Source organism: Volvox carteri (assembly GCF_000143455.1).
Source record: "Volvox carteri f. nagariensis unplaced genomic scaffold VOLCAscaffold_47, whole genome shotgun sequence".
NCBI classification, from domain to species: Eukaryota; Viridiplantae; Chlorophyta; class Chlorophyceae; order Chlamydomonadales; family Volvocaceae; genus Volvox; species Volvox carteri.
Window position 1 is genome coordinate 7725 of NW_003307590.1, and position 11112 is coordinate 18836.

General features: G+C 51.5%; 3 protein-coding genes across 3 annotated transcripts in view; 1 reads left to right on the forward strand and 2 right to left on the reverse strand.

The window, feature by feature from the left end:
- Positions 1-2191: 2191 nt before the first annotated feature.
- VOLCADRAFT_95784 (uncharacterized protein) lies at positions 2192-4446 on the reverse strand (the record flags this gene model as incomplete). The annotated part of the gene is made up of 6 exons (XM_002954923.1): positions 2192-2260; positions 2370-2448; positions 2800-2895; positions 2978-3030; positions 3545-3648; positions 4224-4446. 6 exons carry the CDS (start codon positions 4444-4446, stop codon positions 2192-2194), a joined length of 624 nt encoding a protein of 207 aa, XP_002954969.1.
- A 2599-nt stretch (positions 4447-7045) lies between these two features.
- VOLCADRAFT_95785 (uncharacterized protein) lies at positions 7046-8435 on the forward strand (the record flags this gene model as incomplete). Its single annotated transcript, XM_002954875.1, has 3 exons — positions 7046-7110; positions 7781-7946; positions 8286-8435. The coding sequence occupies 3 exons, from the start codon at positions 7046-7048 to the stop codon at positions 8433-8435; spliced, it is 381 nt and encodes a 126-aa protein (XP_002954921.1).
- Positions 8436-9440: 1005 nt separating this feature from the next.
- Positions 9441-11112, reverse strand: part of VOLCADRAFT_95786 (uncharacterized protein) — a gene marked incomplete at both ends in the record, with an annotated part of 3728 nt that continues 2056 nt past the window's right edge. Inside the window, 3 exons of the mRNA XM_002954924.1 lie at positions 9441-9491; positions 9952-10118; positions 10806-10882. Coding sequence (XP_002954970.1) covers positions 9441-9491; positions 9952-10118; positions 10806-10882 — 295 coding nt within the window. The remainder of the gene's footprint in view (positions 9492-9951; positions 10119-10805; positions 10883-11112) is intronic.

An 11112-nucleotide genomic window follows, 5' to 3' on the forward strand; every position in this document is an offset into this window, starting at 1 on the left:
ATACCCTTTTATCAAAGAGGCGACGGGTTCTTCTGAGATATTGGATGAAGCTATTCTTCTTTTGCAACGGACATTCCATCGTTTATGGTTTCATTTACGGTGGGAAAATGAACAAAAAGAGATTTGGTGGCGTCTTGCGGTTGATGGGGTGCCTATGTTAGGAAATTCCCATCTTAGGATGTCGCGCCCAACGATATGTGGTTGTGGAGGTTATCCAATAGGTTCAGTGGGAGGTGTATCCCCTCGCTATCATCATTTCTGGGCCTGTCCGGTGGCACAGGCAATAGCAGATCAACTTACTCTTTCAATAGGATTGCCAGTCTCAAGGGAGCAACTTTGGCTTATCCAAGCCCCACAATCAGTGCAACAATGTCTTTGGGATGTTGTGGCTCTTGCTGCGGTGTCAGCCATGGAGCATGGGAGACGTTATATGGCTGCAAACATGAAAACCAACCCGGCACTGTTACCTGGTCCTTCCCTTACGGAAGAAGCAATTTGTCGAGTTATTGTTGATTTTTGGGGCCGCATTCAGGGTTTCGCAGCTTTAGGAATTCCACGAAAAGGTTGGGAATCCGTTGGCGCACATCACCCCTTTTTGAGGATTATATCTGGCAAATTGATTTGTTCGCGAGAGCGGTTACCGATGAGAGGTTAATTATCTGAGATGATAATCTTTTGGTATATTAGTCTCTACTGCAGTGCACGGCCAGCTGGCCCGATGGCTCTACTCTTCGGGAGTCTGGAGCCCACTGTAACAACCACACACAATAATGCCGTACGCGTACCCTCTCCCTGGAATACCCAACCTCAGTTTTTTTTATTGTGAGAAGCAACTTCATATCAGATCTTTTAAAAAAACTAAACATTTGAGATTACAGTTTATGGACCGACATTTGCACCACGCTGGATTGGTGGCGATTGTTGAACCCCTTGTCTCTTTTAAGAATGTTCTGGTGTCATGCTGATGATGAGGAGGGATCCTAGAACGCAGGATGAATCGCCTTGGACTTCCAGTTGATATGGCGTAGTGGTACGGCGTGATAAAATGGTGCAGTACGGTGTTCAAACCTGGATATGGCAATCCAAATGTGTGCAAATGGCCCAGAAGCCTCCCACACTGTAATAACATTTAACGACAACAGTAACAAATACAATATCCGCATCTTTTTTATTATTCATGGTCAAATATAATGGTTCCAACATTTTTCCCTTCACATTTATGCCGACGCTCTTCCAAAAAAAGGGTTGCTCATCTCGGTACGACACCGATATGCCGCCGTACGACACACACCGCATCTACAATAGCAAGTGCGAATCGCCATCAATGGCGATCCGGTCCAAGATAGCGTATGTACGGCTATACGGTTGCATCATGCCGTACGATTATAAAAGACGGTAAAATGAACGTGACGCTAGATTGTCGTGACATACCCGCCGAATGAAATACACACATGCTCACGCAGCCCGCTACCACTCTAAGAAAAAAAATATTTATTCCGGTACAACACACGGCACTTTTATCTCGGTGGACCGGTGGTTAGAAATTAACAACCACCTTGGCAGCAACCTCGTGAGTGACAGCAACCTTATTATTTGTTGCGACCGTTACAAAATTACCACTAGAGACCCACCGGTCTGCACACGTCTACAACGTCCATCTGTACGGCAATTGTGACATACATACATATGTACATAAGCAACAGCACGTAAAAGGAAGTAGACTTACTGAAAATCGTTTTGGCTAAATCCCAGCCCCGCTTTCCCCACCCCCGCGCTGTATTACCACCCTGCTCATCATTCCTTTGTCCTTTTAAGCGGAAGAAGGTACTCCTGGAGCAAAAATTAAGACCCTCTTTGACTTTGCCCTTCAGCACATGCTGATGAAACTGTACGGAAAAAACCACTGTGGACATCGACAGGGGGGGGTTGTAAGACTGCAAATGAGGGTTACAGAGCCTGTTACTACACCCTGTGTTGGTCCGCACGAAGTGCAGCAAAACCCTAAAACCCTAAGCCCGCCCTAACCGCATCGTGTTTCATATCCTAGTAAAATCCTAAGTAATCTCCACCTCCACACTGCTATTACTTAATAAATAACAGAAATGTTATTGTTGGTTCTCGAAAGGGTACAAAGCACCAAACAGTTTCCTTTCGGACACCTCAGCTGCGCCGGACAGGACAAATCTAGATTTCAGGTCGCCATCGTCCCCGCTGTTGCTGCTGCAGGCGGTGGCACTGTGTCACGCCACATGACTGCCACCTTGGAGGTGGGGGTGGGGATGGGGTTGGAGGTGGGGGTGAGGGTGGGGGTGGACGCCTCCTGCAGGAGCACTCTGCTGCGGTGGCGGTGACGGTGACCGTTACCGCACCCGTTCAACCAGCAAATACGGCCGACTACCGGCACCACAACCGCCCCCCTGCGTACAGGACACGTTTACGTTTATACGTCTGTGTATGTGTGTGTACGCGTGTGTATGTGTGAATGAAGAAGTGAATGATGACGTGATCACACGTAAGAAATGTGCTTGTATGTATGTACGTATGTACGTATTTACATGCCCGTGGGAGTCGGGGAAGTGCATTGTTAGAAGGAAAAAAGGGAAAAAACACTGTGTGTGGGAAAGACGGGGGGGAGGGTTGTACGACAAACAACTGAAACCAACTGCCGACTGCACGTGGACGGGGAAAGGAGAACATGAAACACACGTAGGCGGGTGAGGAGGACGAGTCCGTACACGCGCCATTGACACGTACAGTGGGGTGGTGCCCTTGGGGTCCTGAGGCGGGGAGCAGGCGCACCTACATCCCGGTATGAGCCATACATCTGAGTTGATGACCTTGAACGACCCACGGGTCGGAAGGCCCCAACGAGCTCCCCCAAGAACCTTCGACCGTCTGGCACACACACACACACACACCTATGTCGCGTGTGATGACCTGTAATTGGCAGTCGCACAATGTGACCGGGGCGTCTCACCCTCCGGTGGCTTTGTCCACATCCACGATTGCGAACGGGTTCCGTACAGCCACCTGACAGTACCGGACATTGTACGACAGGAGACCAATAACGGCGAGAACGGGGGCAGAGGTTTAATGAGCTCATGGACGTTGAGCTTGGGAGGGTGAGTCGACAAATTGCTGAAGGAAAGTTTCTAACGGAATTAACGGAAGGGAATCAGAGGGTTTAAGGAAGAGGAGAAATAATTCCCCGGGTCGGGGGAAGGGTGACCTTTTCCAGAACGCGAAAGCCCGAGCGCCGTCCTACAAACGTATTATTCGACAGACCTTATATCACACGATCACTTCGCAAACGGCAGAAAGGAGGCCCGCGTTGTGCTTCACCAGAGCACCGATGCCCTTCAACAAAGGTGGTTTGTGTGAACAATACATAGAGAAATATAGAGGGGAATAAAAATATAAAACGGTGAAACCGAAGTGGACATTCTATATTGTATTATTGGTACAATGCTGACAATTTTTTGACCATATGTGGGGGATATCGTACATGCTGCATGTGTCGTACGAAAGGTGGAAGAACACGTACCTGGTCTGGAGTGTCCGCGACGCCGGTTAATGGTGCCTGTACGACAGTAACTCCGTTGGTGGAGACAGCTGTCGTACCGGGAGCTCTCACGACCACCGCCTGACCTACGAGCGTTACAGGGATGACAGTTACCACGGCAAGTACGACCATCAAACGGTATGCCGTACCCGAAACAACACGTATATATGTCACATGCAGCGTCCCTCGATCACAAGCCCCAATCTGACCCAGAGCCGTCCTTTCCCCCGCCCCCCCATTTCCACATTCAAATGCTTTTCAATGTAATGAAATGGTGCTAATGGTGCTGATACCACCACCGCTGAGCCCACCAGCTCCCGCCATCCGCTTGCTAAGATACACCCACACAACGCCCAACCACCAACCATAAAAACAGTCTCCCTTATTGCCCTTGCTGCTGGCCGCCACTCTTACGTGCATTCCGTTAATAAAGGTAATGACTAACATATTATTATTTATATCATTACTCGTTATCATTATTTGTATTACTTGTGACGCATAGGCGGAACAACCCCTGTCGTACTATCGTACAGCAACCGCATGTCGTAATGTTTTTCCTAATTATTATGTCCCCGATTCAGGGGTGCATCCTTCTTCCGGTTAGTTCCACAACCACAACCACAACCACAACCTCCTCCCGGGGTCCAAGCTGTCCTCTCACCGTCGGATTGCTTCTTCGAGTCCGCGTTCAGAAGCCCGCGGGACACGACTACGACGGTTGTTGAGGCGGCGGTTGTACGGAAGTCCGTTGAGGCGGTTATATGATAGTTCACCGGCCCATGGAATAGCGGGACATGGCACAAAGATATACAGAGGGTGGAGGGCAGGAGCACGCCCTTCACATCCGGGTGCTTGAGGCCCCATCCTTTTAAGGGGGGATTCATGTCGGACTTGAGTCCTCCCCCCCCTCCCCCCCCATCACACACACACCAAACACACACACGCACACGGGGCCCCGGAGGGTGCTTAGGATCGTGTCTTGGCTTCAGAGTACACAAAATATAGTACGAGGGTACGAAGATACGACAGTTTAAGCATTGCCGAATCAGCTGCCGCAAGAACGGGTTCATGAAGAACGCAGCGCTACATGTCTCACTCACCTCAATGCTTCCCTTGCCCCAAGAACCCGCACTATATATACATATATACACATATATTTATTTATATTATATATAACATATGTATGATTTATAGAGTTATATAATTCGCTCACCACCAATACCTCCACCTCTCCATCCATCTCACCCTCCACCGCCCCATCCCTTCCATGGAATCCTTTCCCAGTGGCCGTACCAAACGTATCAACCATACCGGCCGTACCGACCGTACTCCCCACATACCCGGCACCAACGGCGTCATCTCTTCGTCCTCCTCCACGAAGTCGCCGCTGCCGCCCCACTCGGTGCTGTGGACCGGCGCCTTGTTGAGACCCGCCTGGCCGCAGGGTGGGTGCAGCCGCCTGGAGACTTCGTTCAGCCCACGAGAGGCGACTGATGTGGAACAGACGGGTCAACACGGCCGAAGGACCCATGGGTCATTGGGACGAATGAGGCGGAAGCGGCAACGGCGACGGCGGCGTTGTAGGAGTGCCCAAGTCATGAGTACGGCAGCGGAAGCATGGGAGGTTCAAAAACATGGGGTTCACAAAATGAAGGGAGCCGGCGGGAACATTACGGTTTTACGTTGTGATGGTGTTGTCGGTCGGTAATGGCATTGGTGGGCTAGGTGGGCGTGGTGATGGCTGATAGGTTGTGAATACGCTGACGGTGGCGATGGGAAGGACAGAATATGGCGACATAGGGCTTGGGCGGCTGCGGATGCTTAGTATTAGTTAGTATTAGTTAGTATTAGTGGTGGGCAAACCGACCCAGCCGCGGCCCGTGAAACCCTGTAACACGCACACAAACGTACATACATACATACATACATACATACATACATACATACATACATACATACATACATACATACATACATACATACATACATACATACATACATACATACATACATACATACATACATACATACATACATACATACATACATACATACATACATACATACATACATACATACATACATACATACATACATACATACATACATACATACATACATACATACATACATACATACATACATACATACATACATACATACATACATACATACATACATACATACATACATACATACATACATACATACATACATACATACATACATACACACACGCACACGTCCTCAACCTCCTCCAAACACATGCAAACGGGCACCTGCAACAAGTTGCAGCTGTAGCACTACCGACATGGTCACCACTGCCAACACCATCAGCGGCGTCGAGGAGGGGTAGGGGGCGAAGGAGGAGGAGGGTAGCTGCTGCAGCAGCAGCAGCTGACGGCGTCCACCTTGCAGGCTGCCTTCACTTCGCGGTTTGCAGCGCCGCCGCGTCGCCGCGGCCGCGGCTGTGCGGGCTCCTCCGCCACCGCCAACGCCGCCGCCGCCGCCGTCACCGCTTCCAGTGAAGAGCTCCGTCGGTGCCGTTTTCCCTGCCATGGCTGCAGCGGCAGCGGCAGCCGTTACTTCCCTTCTCGCTACTTGAGTAGTGGAGTAGTTGCAACAGCAGTAGCAGCAGCAGTAGCAACAGCAGTATCAGCGGCTATAGCAGCTGCAGTAGCAACAGCGATAACGGCATCAAAGCGGGCCAGCAGGTCAGCGATTCCAAACGTGTGGCCAGGTACGGACCCGTACATCTCCCCCTGACCGCATAAAGTCAAGCAAGCAAGGTCCGCCGGGGCAGCAACCTATATATCCATCAACCTATGCCACATAGGAGTGTCCTTTGACCAGGCCATGATCCAACACCCCCCCCCATGTGTGTGCGTGTGTATGTACGAATGTGTGCGTGTACCCGAGCAAGGCTCCTTACGTGCACTGTAGAGGACGAGCAATGGCCAGCAATGGCGGACTTGCCGGCTCCTCGCTAGCGGCGAGCTCGCTCGCTATCTGCTAGTGTCGCTGGCGTGTACCGCCGCACTGCCGCTGCTGCTTCCCCGCCGCGGGAGGATCGTGCAGCAGGACGTGGCTGGTGGCCCTGGGAGGTGTAGCTAAAAACGATCTTGTTGTGATGTGATCCACTCTTGGTCTTCTTGACGTGATGTGACGTGTGATGTGGTTTGATGGAAGAAATGAAAACGAGTTTTGATGGCTGCTGCTGCTGCTACTGCTGCGACTGCAGTAGCAATAGTGTATCCAACAAGAAGTCAATCTCGGTGGTCGCAGTGGGCCGCGGGAGCCCAGCCTGAGTGAAGACCGCTGTACACGTGTACGTAAGGAACCGTAATGACCGTATGCTCAGTACACGCTGTTTGTATGTATGTATGTGTGTGCAGAGACGCACGATGCACGAGGCTTCCCGGATGGTACAGAAAACTACTTAACTTCTTTTTGGGGGAGAGGAGCGAGGAGGGACGCACAAAAATGCCTGCCGGCCAGCCTGTCGATCTGTCGCTCTTTCTGTCCCTCTGTCGGATGGACGGCAGCCCGTCAGTTTCCCGCAATCGTCCAAAAAGGGGGAGGAGATGGAGGGGGGAGATGGAGGGGTTAAAACCGCACCGTCAGGCCGGCCCTGTGAGACTGCTAGAGGGAACCGTGACGCACCAGAGCTCTCTTGATGATGTCCCTAGGGGTGAATTCGGGGCTTCTCGCTGCTGCCCGCCCGCATGTACCCACAACCTTGCACAGCCCTGAAAGCCTTTTTACTTTACTGAATTCGACTGACACTATATATCCATATCGCTGCGGGCAGTAATGACAATCATCTACAAACGTAGCGTCGTCACATGTAAAAGTTATTGCTGGCTGGCCCCTTTTGGTGCGAAGGGGTGGGGGGGGGAAATGACGCCTACAGGCATGAAGAACAACAACACGGTCCAAATGTTCACGCACTCCGCCAAAGGCTCGCAAGGGGGAGTCGAGCTTACTTCACTCGTTGGATTGGTCGCGATTGTCGTGATGTGATGTACGGGGTGATTGACGGATGTCTTCACCAGTCCAAGGAGGCCTATCTCTTCACTTTTTTCACTTTTGCCGGGGATGTGTATGTATATATGTGCGGGGATATGCTTCCCAATCTCCAATCTATCAAGGTAAAAGTCACAGGTTAAAGTCACGTCACATCGCTAGCCACCACGCGGGTCCGCAATGCGTGTCCAGCTGGCCTTCATGCACCATTGCTTCACGCATTCGCGCGCGGACACAACGAACAAAGAGCACCTTCCGCCCGAGAAACAATAACGCGCAACGCCCCAACCCCAAGCAGACGCCCAAGCCCAGGTACTATTCTTACTACTCTATCCTCGTCGCGATGCGAGCAAGAGAGGTGGGCGTCTGCTGGTTAAGTTCCTTACAAAGCGCGCACAGCAGGACAGCTCCTTATCAATCTGTAACAAAATTTGTGTGAAACTACGCAACGCATCGCGCTTATCTCGGTCACATCACACAGTGAAAGAATATTTTTGCCATACAAGATACACCGAGGTCTCTGTTTACAAGGTATGCTGAGATCCCCAGTACACAAAACTGTCATTCGCCACCACCTTCGCCCCAAGGGCCGCGGCCGCTTTTTACAGATGGTTACATACCACATATCGAACATAATGTACAAAAGCGCCCTTGACTTCCCGTGTGTGATTTCCTTTGCCTTCTCTTAACCAACCAGGCAATTAAGACCATTACTTTGGCACAGCCTCTGCCTTTGATGACGTTCTCTGCACCACACAACCCGAACACCACAACTACCACCACAACCACCAAAAAAAGCAATCATATATGCGTACATGCAGCAGGCATTACCACATCCACCATTTGAGAATCTCTTCCTCCCTACAATTCGCAAAACCTACAAAACCAAACAGTTAGCTGCTTTTCAGTAACCAATCTTCCTACACAACCCAACGCACAGAAAAAGGAAAATCTTAAACCTCAAAGAAATAAAATTTCCCCCCCCATATTTTTTTCACATACAAATGGAAGTATGTGTGGTCGAGTAATCCCCAACCATGCCCCCCCGCCTGCCCCACCAAATCCCAACCGTCTACCCGCCACCGCTGTACATATCAGCCTGTACGACAACAGCTGTGGAAATACCCATCGGCGAACCCCCTCCCCCCCCCCGAGGCCCGAGGACGCCATCGTCCCACCTCCGGGGCATCCCCCCTCAACGACTTAAGAACACCCCCTCCCCATTTCTCCCTTCCCGGCCCCTCTCACCCCCAACTGCCCACTCGCTACCCCCCACCTGTTCTTCCCACCATTCTCTGTCTGCTAGAATAGCTTTACCTGTCCGTTGTGAACGTTAAAAAGCTCCTTCACGAAATCGAACTCAGCCATCTCATCACGCGACCCCTCCTGCCACCTCAGCCACGTCATCTTGCACCATAATCCAAACGCACGCGCCTACCTGCCTGCCTGCCCTAACTGACCGTCAAAGGAGTGTATGTACGGATGTACGACGTGATGCGGGGGAGGCCCCGGGCCCATGGCGCAAGCCACGCTCAAAACCTTGCTCCGCTGCCGCCGTTGTCATGGGGCTCGTGTCCAGCGGGACCGCTACCGACCCACTCGCCCATTGGAGCAGCCACTAATTGGAGACCGGCAACGTCAAAATGTCCAGCCACATGCTTCGAATGATGAAATTCTGTAGTGTCATAGCCGCGTAACGTTAGAGGTCACAAAACGATGCGCTTGTTGCCTTTACTGCTGTTGTTGCCTTTTGCTTGCCACTGCTGCTTTGTTCTTCACCGTAATATGTATAATATTAACAAAACATTTTCATGTACAGTACATTATTTGCCGCTTTTTATTTAAAGTATGATTAAGGCTCGTCACCATCTTGTTGCTGCTGCTGTTGATGTTGTTGCTGCTGCTGCGATGGCAACGGCGGCCGTGGCGAGGAGGACGTACTGCTGGGACGCCCGGCTGTACGGCGAATGCCTTCCAGCATGGCCTCCTGCACGACAGTGTTGAGAAACCGTGTTGGATCTTTGAATGTTTCCCCTCTTTCCTCCCTCCCCCCCCGGGGCTTGTACGGCTGGCATTTGGTGGAAATCTTTGCTTTCTCACAAATCGGAAAAAGGATGAACGACAATCTGCAAAGCCCCCTCCCCCCTGATACCATGATAACAGCCACAACACAAATTCACATATACATACATACATACATACATACATACATACATACATACATACATACATACATACATACATACATACATACATACATACATACATACATACATACATACATACATACACGCAATCTTTCCCCCGTACCCGTACCCCTCCTATCCCCTAAACCCCCCTCCTATCCCCCCTTCCCCCCCTACCTGCGCCTGCCCCAGTGCCTGGCGTTCCAGTACAGCCACATAGCCTAGCCCCGCTGACAGCATGCCGTACAGCGCATCTTTGGCGACGTGGGGCATCGTCACGGCCGCCTCCACCGCCGCCGCCTCAGCCGCCTCCGGACGGGGCACCGACGACATCACCAGTACATCTACGAACGCGCGAAGACGTATATTCCAGTAAACCATTCCGAAACCATTCAAAAACGAAATAATCCCGAGAAATAACCCAAAACAAACTTCTCAAACAGAACGCGGATAGAGCAGGGGGGGGCACAAACAAAGTACAAATTATTACGTATTACATCACACGCATTCAGCGTCTCGCGCAACACGGTGATATATACGCGGCGCGGTGCAAAATGCAACGCAATGCAACGTGAATGCCAGTGTAAAAGCAAAACAAAGGTCGGCAAAGCAAAGCTCGGCACGGCAAGGCACGGCAAGGCACGGCACGGCACGGCAAACATGAGACCGCTCGGTGGCCACAGCCCCGGCCACATAATACATAATACACATAGAGGAGCGCTTCGGTGGTCTCCCGATGGGTCGGGTTAGCGGCCCCCCAGCCTGAGTCCCCCAGCCAGGCGGATGCGTAACGACATACATACACTATGTATGTACATATCAGGATAGCGGAGGGGGGAAAGACGAACCAAACACGATTGAAGCTGCTGCCAGGGCAAGAATGTATCAAACGTAGAACTGGGGGGAAAGGGAGGGAAGAGAGGAACCGGAAGAAGGGAAAAGAGGCTGTGACGAGAAAGAAAGAAAGACCTGACAAAGTTAACCAAATACCTAACCGCTTTTAACTGCGGTGCTTCCAACAACCAACTAACCGTTTATGACGAGCAGCGCCAGGAAGGCGGACAGGTAGGAGAAGAGGTAGAGGCGGAACGGGGAGCGAATCTGTTGGCTGGCGGCGGAAAGCGGCCGCTGAGCCGCCGCCGCCACAACTTCCGGATCCCATGCCGTATCACCTCCGGCGGCGTCAGCGCCTGAGGGTGTGGGCGCGGCCGCCTCCGCCGCCGCCGCCGCGGCAGCAGCAGCTGCTGCGCGTTGCTTCTGTATTGACGGCGAAAGGAAATGGGGGAAAGCTGGCGACGTAGAATTAGAGGACATCGTTTGTCTGCAGGTAATGTTATC